Source organism: Portunus trituberculatus, chromosome 20 (assembly GCF_017591435.1).
Source record: "Portunus trituberculatus isolate SZX2019 chromosome 20, ASM1759143v1, whole genome shotgun sequence".
In the NCBI taxonomy this organism is placed as follows: domain Eukaryota; kingdom Metazoa; phylum Arthropoda; class Malacostraca; order Decapoda; family Portunidae; genus Portunus; species Portunus trituberculatus.
Window position 1 is genome coordinate 8,350,001 of NC_059274.1, and position 13,012 is coordinate 8,363,012.

General features: G+C 37.6%; 1 protein-coding gene across 5 annotated transcripts in view; it reads left to right on the forward strand.

Annotated features, from left to right (window-relative positions):
* Positions 1-6,277: 6,277 nt before the first annotated feature.
* The window catches only part of LOC123506561 ((E3-independent) E2 ubiquitin-conjugating enzyme-like), a 41,553-nt gene continuing 34,818 nt past the window's right edge, over positions 6,278-13,012 (forward strand). For 3 of the 5 annotated variants that reach the window (XM_045258757.1, XM_045258759.1, XM_045258760.1), the window contains exons 1-7: positions 6,278-6,515; positions 7,404-7,577; positions 7,735-7,902; positions 9,686-9,844; positions 9,995-10,098; positions 11,432-11,616; positions 12,390-12,437. In XM_045258757.1, the coding sequence (XP_045114692.1) occupies positions 6,306-6,515; positions 7,404-7,577; positions 7,735-7,902; positions 9,686-9,844; positions 9,995-10,098; positions 11,432-11,616; positions 12,390-12,437 (1,048 nt within the window). In that variant the 5' untranslated portion in view covers positions 6,278-6,305. The remainder of the gene's footprint in view (positions 6,516-7,403; positions 7,578-7,734; positions 7,903-9,685; positions 9,845-9,994; positions 10,099-11,431; positions 11,617-12,389; positions 12,438-13,012) is intronic. The other 2 variants (XM_045258758.1, XM_045258761.1) reach the window with 2 other exon arrangements.

Here is a 13,012-nt window from a genome sequence, read left to right on the forward strand (position 1 = left end):
CTGGAAACGGTTTGCTGTATTTATTTCAATATTGTAACTATTTCGTATTACCACCGTTATTAATAGGTCTACATGGCATATTTAGATTATAATGTTGTTTACATAAGTTAAACCATCAATTCTTTTTTAGTTTTCCTCTAATAATGAAAAAAGAAAGTGGCAATTTCCCATCCCATTGCTTAACATGGGAGAAGGCAATGTTATGGGTGTAAGTTGCGATCGTAAGCTCCGCCCATCGCCTCATAAGCTCCGCCCACTGGCTTCACTTTTTCAGTACGTCGGGATAGGCCACGGTGGATAGGTGCCTGCCGCCTTCTTCAATATAACCTCCTTGATTTACCCAGACTGACTGAGTTAGTTGGACTCAGGACACGGTGACACCAAGTCAAGACTCACGCTCGTGTCTTCTGTACCGATTTCTGTAGCAAACAATGAAATACCAGAACAGAAATTGGTGTCTGCTTTTCCTGGATCCTGAACATTCAACAAACAGTTATGCGAGATTTGACCTTAGCAAAGTTCTTGATCAATTTGACACAATTAATCATTCTCTCTGAGAATATCATAATCAGTACTCATCAATGCGAGGTGGTTGAGTCTATCATGGCACACTGAAGTACGTTGCCTGTCTTTAATAAACTTGATTTTATAAAATAAACGTTCTTTAGAACAGTTTGTTACCGTCACCATCAACAGATGCCGATACACACACACACACACACACACACCCGGTAGCTCAGTGGTTAGAGCGCTGGCTTCACAAGCCAGAGGACCGGGGTTCGATTCCCCGGCTGGGTGGAGATATTTGGGTGTGTCTCCTTTCACGTGTAGCCCCTGTTCACCTAGCAGTGAGTAGGTACGGGATGTAAATCGAGGAGTTATGACCTTGTTGTCCCGGTGTGTGGTGTGTGCCGGTCTCAGGCCTATCCGAAGATCGGAAATAATGAGCTCTGAGCTCGTTCCATAGGGTAACGTCTGGCTGTCTCGTCAGAGACTGCAGCAGATCAAACGGTGAAACACACACACACACACACCGCGTAGTGTAGTGGTTAGCACGCTCGACTCACATTCGAGAGGCCCGGGTTCGAGTCCCGGTAAGCGGCGAGTTAAATGGGCAAGCCTCTTAAAGTGTGGCCCCTGTTCACCTAGCAGTAAATAGGTACGGGATGTAACTCGAGGGGTTGTGGCCTCGCTTTCCCGGTGTGTGGAGTGTGTTGTGGTCTCAGTCCTACCCGAAGATCGGTCTATGAGCTCTGAGCTCGTTCCGTAATGGGGAAGACTGGCTGGGTGACCAGCAGAAGCCCGAGGTGAATTACACACACACACACACACACTGTGCCACACACCGACCGATTAAATTACAGAAAGGCTGAAATTGAGATTCTCAAGAACTACTTCAAATACGTTAACTGGGAGGAGATGGAAAACTCAGAGACAGTGCAAGAGAAATATAACTTATTTTTTGGAAATATACAAAACAGGAGTCAGGGAATATGTCCCGAAATATAGACCTAAAGAAGATGGAAAGAAAGATTGGTTTAACGCAAGGTGTGCTAGGGCAAAGGAGAAAAGAGATGGAGCATGGAAAAGGTGGAAGAGAAATAGAAATCCAGTAAATAAGGAAAAATTCAAGGCAGCGAGAAATGAATGTGTTAAGGTGAGGAAGGATGAAGAAAGGAACTATGAAAAGGACATTGTCGAAAAATGTAAGGAGGAACCGAAATTGTTCTACAGATTCATAAATAGAAAAAGAATGCAAAAAGAAACAATAGAAAGGTTAAAAGGAGAGAACGGGATGGTGGAAGACCCAAAAAGTATGGCAGAACTATCAAATAATAAATTCCAGGAGGTCTTTACTAAGGAATCCAAATTTGAAAGGCCACAGGGTAATGGAGAGACCGTCTATATGAAAGAGGTTAAAGTAACCAAGCTTGAAATAAAAGAGTTAATGAAGGAGTTGGATGAAGAGAAGGCAATGGGACCGGATGAAGTCTCAGGCAAAATACTGAAAAAATGTAGGGAAGAACTAGCAAGTCCTATATACAACATCATAAAATGCTCAATAGAAAATGGAACAGTACCAGTAGAATGGGAAAGAGCTGAGGTGGTTCCCATATATAAGAGATGAAGGAAGGAAGAACCTTTAAATTACAGACCGGTATCACTAACTAGTGTGATATGCAAGATGTGTGAAAGAATAATAAAGAAACAATGGATCGAGTTCCTTGAAGACAACAAATTGATATCAAATAGGCAATTTGGTTTTAGAAAAAGACGGTCGTGTGTAATTAATTTCCTGAGTTTCTACTCTAGAATAGTTGACAGAGTACAAGAGAGAGAGGGATGGGTTGACTGTATTCATTTGGATTAAAAAAAAAAAAGGCGTTTGATAAAGTGCCACATGCAAGATTACTGTGGAAGTTAGAGGAGAAGGGTGGCTTAAAAGGAAGCACATTGAGATGGATGGAAAATTATTTGAGGGAAGAGAACTAAGGACGGTAGTTAAAGATATGAAGTCCAAGTGGAGAGCAGTAGAAAGCGGAATGCCGCAGGGATCAGTATTAGCGCCAATACTTTTCCTCACACACACACACACACACACACACACACACACACATATATATATATATATATATATATATATATATATATATATATATATATATATATATATATATATATATATATATATATATATAAACGACATGCCAGAAGGAGTGAACAGACACATAAATCTGTTTGCGGACGATACGAAACTGTACAGAGTTATAAAGCAAAAAGAGGATTGTGAAATACTGCAGGAAGACCTAAATAAGATCTGGGAATGGAGTAAAAAGTGGGAAATGGAATTCAATGGGGACAAAAGCCATGTCGTGGAAATGGGAAAGAGTGAAAGACGACCCATGGGAATCTATAAGATGGGAGGTGGAGTAGAACTGGAGAAAGTTAAAAAGGAAAAGGACTTAAGAGTGACGATGGAAGAAAACAATCAACCGGTAAGCCATATTGATAGAATTTTCAGAGAGACATAATTTGCTGAGGAATATTGGATTAGCATTTCACCATATGGACAAAGAAATGATGAAGAAATTGATAAGTACTATAATAAGACCCAGATTGGAATATGCAGGAGTAGTGTGGACCCCTCATAAAAAGAAACACATAAGGAAGTTGGAGGTACTACAAAAAATGGCTACAAGAATGGTTCCAGAATTTGAAGGGATGACATATGAGGAGAGACTAAAGGCTATGGATCTACCAACCCTGGAACAGAGAAGGGAGAGAGGGGATCCGATACAAGTTTATAAATTGATCAACGGAATGGACCAAGCGGATAATGAGCAACTGATCCTGAGAGAAGAATAGGACATTCGAAGCACAAGATCGCATAGTAAAAAGCTGAGAAAGGGAAGATGTCTGAGAGATGTTAAAAAATATATAGTTTCCCACAAAGATGTGTTGAGACGTGGAACAGTTTGAGTGAAGAAGAGGTGTCAACAACGAGTGTGCATAGTTTTAAAGAAAAATTGGATAAGTGTAGATATGGAGAAGGGGCCACACGAGCATAAAGACCTGGCCCTGTAAAATTACAGCTAGGTAAATACAACTAGGTAAAACACACACACACACACACACACACACACACACACACACACACACACACAGATTGGAAAAGGTGGATGAAGAGAAAAGGATCTTTAGTGTGGGATGAATATAAAGAGGCAAGGAATGAGTACTCAAGAATAAGGAGAGAAGAGGCCAGAAAGTATGAGAGGGACATTGTGGAAAAATGTAAGGATGAGCCAAGATTATTCTATAGATTTGTTAATGGGAAATAAAAAAAACAAGAAAGAAATAAGCAAGCTGAAAGTTGATGGAGAATTCATTGAAGAGGAAAAACTCATGGCTGAAGAGTTGAATAAGTGTTTCCAAAAAGTTTCTACCAATGAAAGAACCTTTAATGAACCAAAGATCGAACCGACAGAAGAAGAAGGCCTGGATGTAATTGAAGTGTTGGAGGATGAAGTGTGTGAAATGCTGGAAAGATTGGATGTAAGGAAAACACAAGGGGCTGATGGAGTATCAAATTGGGTGTTTAGGGACTGTAAGGATCAACTGGCAAAAAAGATTTGTGGCCTCATATCGAAATCTCTGCAGCAGGGGCAGGTGCCAAAAGACTGGAAAAAAGCAGGTACCCATATTTAAGAGTAGAAACAAGGAAAATCCGTCAAACTATACAGGCCGGTGTCATTAACAAGTGTTGTGGTTAAACTGTGTGAGTCAGTAATAAAGAAAAGATGGAATGATTATCTAGAAAGGAAGAAAATATTGACTAATGGGCAGTTTGGATTTCGGAAAGGCAGATCATGTGCAACAAATTTATTGTGTTTCTACTCTCGGATCATAGATGTGGTACAAGAAAGGGTAGGATGGGTGGATGGAATCTATCTAGACTTGAAGAAAGCATTTGATAAAGTCCCTCATAAAAGATTGATCTGGAAAGTGAGAGAACATGGCAGGCTGAGGGGTAGGCTTTTGGAATGGATCAGTGATTTCCTGACTGGAAGAGAGATGAGAACAGTAATAAGAGATAGGAAATCAGCTTGGAGGGAAGTGACTATTGGAGTACCTCAGGGGTCAGTTTTGGCACCGTTGCTGTTTGCTGTTTACATAAATGATATGACGAAAGGAGTGAATAGCTATATGAGTTTGTTTGCGAATGATGCCAAATCAATGAGGAAAATAACTAAGAAAGAAGACTGTGAGGCATTGCAGAGGGACTTAGACAAGATCTGGGAGTGGAGCAGAGAGTGCCAAATGGAATTTTATATCAAGAAGTGTGGAGTGATGAATTTTGGTAAGAGCAGTATGAGACCAGTGTACAGATATAAGATGGGGGATGAGGAATTGAAAATAAAGAAAGAAGAGAGAGATCTGGGAATAAATGTGACGGAGGAAATCTGGTGAAGCGTACAATTTAGTAAGGAACATAAGAACTGCATTTTGCTACATGGATGTGAAGAGATGATCAAGAAGTTGATTGTTACAATGATTAGACCCAGGTTAGAGTATGCAGCGGTACTTTTGGTCTCCAAGAATGGTAAGGGATAAGAGGAAGCTGGAACACGTGCAGAGGGCTGCGACGAAGCTGCCCCAAACCTTGGTGAATCTGTCTTATGAGCAGAGACTGGAAAAATTGAGTCTGCCGACACTGAAAATAAAAAAAAAAGGCAGAGAGGAGACCTTATCACTATGTATAGGATTATGTCTGGCATTGAGAAGTTGGACCGTGATGATCTGGTGGTGAGAGATATGAGAAGTGGGAGGAAGCATGGGAGAAAAGTGAAGATGAGTGTGTGTACAAAGGACATAAAAAATACAGTTTTCCACAAAGAATTGTGGGGATCTGGAATGCGCTGGAGAAAGAAGTGGTTGAAACAAAAACAATTCACGGATTTAGTGAAAAGTTAGATAAAAGTATAGATGGGGAAGGGACAGCACGAGTTTGAACTCCTCCTCCCGTAAATACAACTATACAACACACACACACACACACACACACACACACACACACACACACATATATATATATATATATATATATATATATATATATATATATATATATATATATATATATATATATATATATATATATATATATATATATATATATATATATATATATATATATATATATATATATATATATATATATATATATATATATATATATATTCTTCAGTTTGCACTTGAAACCCTCGCCGATGTGTAAATGGAGCACGTCTACTACTACATACTATTACTACTACTACTACTACTACTACTACTACTACTACTACTACTACTACTACTACTACTACTACTACTACTACTACTACTACTACTACTACTACTACACACACACACACACACACAGGTGTTGGTAACAGTTGTTGCAGGCGGTGGTGGCGTGTCGTCTGCTACAGTATTGACTACTCTTCTATGACACTTGATCTTCCTATCTTTTAACTTTAAAAGCTCTCTGAATATTTTTTTAAATTCAAATAAAATATATCTGATGTGTTTTTATTATGCTCAACTATTTACATTCCAGAACACTTTGGGAGCTCAAAAGACAGCCTGCCTATAATATCGACTATACATTCATTAAACATCATTCAGATTTATAACGATATCAAAAAGCCATTTATATATTATAATGATACGAACATTATATATCACTTAAGTGTTTATAGAGTGATCACATATTTACAGTACAGAGGAACCAATTGAGAGCTCAATTGACCACCTCACAGTCCAACATGGCGCAGGAGTATCAATACTTCTACGAGGATGAAGTGTACAGATTTAATAAAAAGGGAAATCTGGAGCTTGGAATGGTATTGGAAAATGCAGAGTTCGTGTCTAGTGATGAAGAATCTGATGGTGACGAGGAGGACAAGGTGACGAAGGGTAGCATCAGGGTGGCCTGGTATCCAAAGGGGGAGGAACAGGTGCTGCCGGAGAGAAAGGTGAGGTATTAGGGTGTCATGCATGTCACACCAGCTGCAGGGAAGGCTTACACTACTCACAACACTTACAGGTGCATGGATGGGAAAGTGTCATAATTTCAAAGTTTTCCTGAGTTGACATAGCTTTGACAGGTGATGGTGTTTGTCAGGCTGGTATGAGCACAAGGTAGCTACTGTCAATATTCCCAACAACACATGGAGCTGGTTAGGTCAGGTTTATAGGTAGAAGGCGCTGCAGCCCATAGCTTACCTGTGTTGGTGGAAGGTTTGACAGGTGGGGGATGTGTTTCAGGGTTGGGGATAATTAAACAAGTGCGAGAATCATCTGGTTATGTCAATCACTTGCAGATAATCATAAGAGCAAGTGTTAGGTATTGTGAATGAAGGATTGCCCGACTTTAGGCATGCAGTGATGTGTGTGTGTGTCATTGCTAAAGCTAGGAATGATGGAACTGTAAAGAGTTAAACACGTTCCTCAGCATTTGCAGGTAGTCTGATGAAATTAAGAGTGAATTGGTATTGTATAAGGCAACAAGTTATCGATACACGCTTTGACTAGTTGTTGTGTTTTTATGCCATTTTTTAATAAGAAGGTGCAAATTTTTCCTTGTTGCATTCCACAAATCTTAAAAGTGTAAATGTAGAGCTGATTTGACAGAAGGCATAAGGTGTGTGTATGTGTGTGTGTTTTGTCAGTGTCAATGCTGTACAGATAGACTTGGAAAATAGATGTACACTTCCTTTCAAACTGTTCAACACTGTATGTCTTTGAAGAGTGGATATGTATGAAGTTGTTTGATCATTACATATATTGTGTAATGCTTTGCTGTAATTTATCTTTAAGGAGAAATGTATGAGTGGAATGAGAGTAAATAAAATGTGTGACAGGTGGGGTTGGCGGACCGGTCACTGATGCCAGGGGATGTCGTGCGGCGGCTTATACGAGGCAAAGACACGCAGAGAGGCTACTGCCGACAAGTGCACGTTACCTCCAGCGTGCAGGTGGTGGGGACAAACCTGGTGATCCTCAATGTTGACAGCAATGATCTCACACCCTTAGAGGTAAGGTTTGTCTCACTGCCAAGCCCAACTGTCATGAAGACCATGCTAACACAGTGTTTTTTGCTTTATTTTTTGAGGAAAATATTTCTCAGTAATTTATAAATCATTTTTCCTAAGATGAGAATAAAGATCTTGATGAAGGATGTGCAACCTGCAGGAATTCACAACGGACATTGCGGTGGCCCTGGACTCATGGGTGGGGATGGTGCACATGGTGAAGTGCCGCCTGGTGATGGTGTGCAGCGATGGCTCCCGCTGCATCATGTCAGACGGAGAGGCGCTGGAGCTGGATGACCTGAGGGACACACGAGACAGGGTTAGACTGGTAACTGTCTCTCAAGCTCATGGTCATCTATTCAGAACTGCCTTATGTCCACTAGCTTGTTGCTTCACTCTGTATCTTCTACCTGCTGCTGTCACTGTGTGAGTGACTGCAGTGGAGTAAAGGCATGTTATGTTTCTAGACTGATCACCTCCAAGGCTTTTTACTGATTGGAAGTAGTGGTGGTTTTATTTGATAGGCCTAGCTAGCTAGCTAGCTAGATAGATAGATGAATAATTAATATTTATTTTTAAGTAAAAAAAAAAGTCCAATGAATACAAATTTGTAAATCAGTCTAGAAACATTGATGCTTATAGATTTTGTAACATTGACACACATTTGTTTCTTTCTTTTTAGTTTCCTTGGTTGCAGTATTGGTTGTTATGTATTTGATCTGTGTATCTGTTATCCAAATCCCTATTATGTCAGTATTACCATTAATGAGGTTTTTAGTTGATGATATCAATCCTTTATTGTTTGCACTACATACATAGTCATTGCTGTAGTTCTAAAGCAAAGTTCCTTCCCAATGCTAATTTTTTAAAGATTTAATGTTATTCATTGTGATTTTGTGCAGTAGTTTTTATCTCCAGTGTTTTGTTTCTGTTTTCCTTAGTAGTAATCTGAACATTGAAAGCCCAAGATGCCTTTTTGCAGGTTGCTTTTCATTCAGTATTACAAGTACATCTGTAGTCCCTCATGATTTGAAATGGACTGACCCCTGCCATAGTCTCTGTGTATTTAAAAAGAAATTCCTTTGACATTATGTTATCCAGTTTAATTTTTTTTTTTTTTTTTTTTTTTTTTTTTGCATGCCCTTAAGATTCACTGGGGTTTTCTTCTTTTCAGAATATACATCCACATGTACTGTGTTGTCATGTCATAGTTTTGATAGTTTTGATGTAGACACAATTGCCTGGACAAGAACTGTTCTCCTTAACTACTCTTGTTGCTTCATTACTTGATGTTAACATTCCTTTGATAAACAACATTAATGGTACTAGTCTTGTTAAAGAAGGAATAGATTTCTATTTTGATTACAATATGATATTTAGGGTCCATTTTTAAAATATTTTTTTGTTTATTCTTTTTATAAGTATGTTTGCATACTTGACGAGCGTCTTTTTATTGTTATTTCCAAGGTAGCATTACTATGTTAATGAATATTATGTTCAGTAGTTTATAATTTTCTTGAAATTACATTATATATGTAATAATTCCTAACATAAAGTATGTTCAGGGACCATAAGAAAAGGGAATTGGGAGAATTAGTATTATTAAAGAATTCTGTAAACTGCAACCAAAGATTTCATGTTCAAAACTTAATGACTTGCAGGTTTTTTTTTCACACAAAAGATTATCTTGAGCTTGAATGTTTTTATTTCATCAAATAATCTTAAGTTTATAATTTTCTTACAGTAATTTGCAAAAGAATAATAATTTTGATGAACAGTTATTCCAACATTGCAGAATTTATTTTGTGGAACATTTCTTTATATAATTTTTTTTTTTTTTTTTTTTTTTTTTTACATTCTCTTCAAATGAATTGTGGAATTGAGGGATAAAATGTTTGAGAAAATTCTGATAGGTTTTAAATGATGTTCGGATCTCTGGAACATTGTATGAGCCTAGTGTAATGCTTGGTTTGGATCAGTGAATGTTTGCTTTTGTTGACTGTTTTTTATTTTAGTAGATGTAATTAAAGGCTAGGTACATGAAATATATTCTGTATCGTTCTTGCCCTTTTGTTCTCTCTCACTTACAATAAAGAGTTGTTTCTTCTCAGGATTCAGAATTCCGTCGCTATGACTTCTACCCTGGCCAGCAGCTGGTTGGTTGTGCTGTTAACTTTGAGCAGGCCGAGTGGATGCATTGTACCAAGGAGATGGAGACAGCACTTGCCAAGCCACGCAAGACCATCAAAGTAACTGTGGAGCAGGTGCAGGTAAGGACAGCCATTACATGAAGAGAAATCATTTACAGGAATTTTTGTGAGAATTCTATTTACATAATTAATTGTAAGATAAAAAAAAATTATCTGGCATGTTGTTTAGGGACTAAGGCTGATAGCAGAAAATTGTGTACCAATTTGAAGGTGGTGCAGCTCGGTGTTCGGTGGCAGTGCCGTGCGTTCTCCAATGAGCCAAATATTGACAAAGAACAACCAAAGTACCTTGTTCAGGGAGAAGATCTCAAGAGGTAAGTGTGTCGTCTGAGTATATACAGGCTTCCTTCTAATGCAGTGATGCCAGGGTTAATAAACCATAAATCATTAGTTATTATATTTATTTCATTCTTAACTGATATACACTCAACCCTCTGCTATTGTGCCTAATTGGTACATCTATCATTGCACAATAGATGAAATTGTGATAGTTGGTGAAGAATCTATGGTAATAATTCAAATTGACACTAGGACTTCCAAGTTGTCATTTTTTTGTTAGTTTTGCCCAGTTTTATATCATATAATAGTAAAGAAAATAAAGAAATAACACAGTATGAAAAATCTTAATCAAGAATCATAATGATAACATACATTTTAAAGCTCACGGTATATAAGATGCACACCCATTTCAACAAGTTAAATTCAGGAAAAAAAGTATTTAGTGTATTGAAGCTTGTACTGTTAAAAGCAATCTAGCACCACATTACACAGGCAAAACACATTAATTTTTCCTTGTGCTCTTAAGTTGATTTTCTTGCTGTTGCCAGACACTTGTGATTTTTTTCTGTAGGTGGCCTTAAAGCCCTTGCTGGTGTTGTATTGCCATGCTCCTTGGCATAATCTACCACTTGTAGTTTGTAGGAGATTGTGTTGCTCAATCTTTTCCCTGCTGCTGCCATAATGATGAGGATGTTGATGTGCTTTTTTGTGATAGTGAACTTGTTGCTCATCATCACTAGATGGCATTGAGTCAGAGTGCCAATCATGTGTTGTTTATAAACATGTGTCACAGCCTCACAGGTTAGATTGCTTTCATTTTTACAATAATTTGTTTTTAAAGTGATAACACTGATAACGATAATAATACCAGTAATAAAATAATAATGCATGCAGTTATGGTAGGTAAAAGTACTGAAAAAAGATGTCCTATATGCTGATATGCTGTCAAATATGGTACCACATTGGACGATGAGGAGCTAAGATGGATAGTTACATTTGGGAAATATGTCTAGAATTATTTCTCAATAAAAGTATAGAGGGAAACTCAACTACCATGTGACCTCATAACAAGGAATTTTTGAATGATGGGTGTGCAATAGCATTAATTTCATGTGTGACATAGACATGTGTGCAGCTTTTTAAGTATGCGTGGTAGCAATGAAACGCTATAGCAGAGGATTAAGTGTTGTTGCATAAAAATTAATTGCAAGAGAGAATTAGAAACCAGAGGAAAAAACATGGGAGAAATACCAAAGCTTATGTCCAGTATGTAAATAAGTTTGTTTTGTTACTCATTCATTGCATATCGAGAAGGTGTGTTGAGATGCAGTACTTGTGAGAAGTACTAGTAAGTAATTTGCATTTCAGAGTGAAGATGCTGAATGTGTTTGAGCCATGCACTCTTCAGCTGGGTGACCGCAACTACTATTCCTCCAAAGAAGGTGACGTGATCATGACTCGAGACCAGTGGCGGCGGCTCATGGCAGCTCAGCTCTCAGCAGACCACACCAATCCATGCCCACTCAGGCCACGTCCACCTAAGAATAAATCAAGTATGGAAATATGTTCTTGCTTTCATTCTTTTAATGAGTTAGCGGTGTTGTTAATCTCTGCTTTTGTTTTTCTTTTTTTATCTCAACCATTTTTTATATTTATTTCATTAGGCTTACGTATACTTCTATGTATTTCTGGTAGAGTTTTGTGTTGTTTTGATGATTTAATGCGTATCTATAGGTAGAAAGTTTCTATAAGTTTTATTTTGTATGACAAATTATTTGATAGTATCATAATCATTGTTATCTTATTTGATACATCACTCCTCTGTAGGGAACCCCACTAATACCATTTATAGTTTTGGCAGAAACTTTTATAAATACTATATGAAACATCTTTCCAACTACTGTAATATTTATCAATTGTAAATATCTGCACTTCATGCAATGAGTTAGCTTATTATTCCAGTGAGATATTGGTGAGTGTTTTAGAATCTTGAGGCATCGTTTGACAAAGGATTTATTAGTTATCTCCTAAAGTTGTGTGTGGATAGAATTTTGTCAAAGTAGAACGTGAGTTGAGTTTGATGTATTTCTGCAGAGAATGGGAAAGGCTATATGAGGAGAAGACAGACTTGCATTACTTAACAGGATGACATTCATTCAGTCATATACTTTATTTCTGAAGTAAGAAATTTATTTTACTGAGTTTCTTCTCTTTGTAGCTTTTTGAGACAGTGTTATTATTTCCACATGAAGCTAGTAGTCTTTTGTTAACTGCTTTTTCTTGAATATTTTGCTACTTTTATTTTTCCTTTCATGACTCCTTCCAGAAAGAAAAGTTCGGTCTGTATTAGCTGGTGCTGTTGAGGTGAATCCAGGTATGCTGCCCAGTGTTGTGTAAGACTTAGCGTGTTTAACTGAGTGCTTTCTTTGTCTGCCTTTTTGACACCCACTCAGATTATACATACTTAGCATTTTGCATGGAATTTTTTTTGTGTAATTTGTGTGCTATTATTTTTTTTGTATAACATTTGAATAAGTTTAGCTTTGGAATTTAATTTGAGTATATGTAATATATTTTGTATTATGAAGAATAGTTCTGAATGTGTGTATGTGCGTGTGTGTGTTCATAATTGCAAGTAATTAAAAATCATAACAATAAACTGAAGTTGTAAAAAGAGAGAGAGAGAGTACTAGAATTTTCATAGCAACTGGACATAGGGCTTTTGAATGTTTCTTTTATACTGCATTTGTCCATTACTAATGTACTGATGTACTAGTAAACCAGATACTGTATAGAATCAGCTTCCTAACATTTTGAAGTATGTCTATCATGAGTGAAGGTCCTTTAGTGCATTGCCAATAGCTTCAAAATAACCTGATCGGGAAACCTCATGGAAAGGCTTCTCTTTGGTGAATGTAATACAATTTTCCTTTATAGAGCATGCTGCTA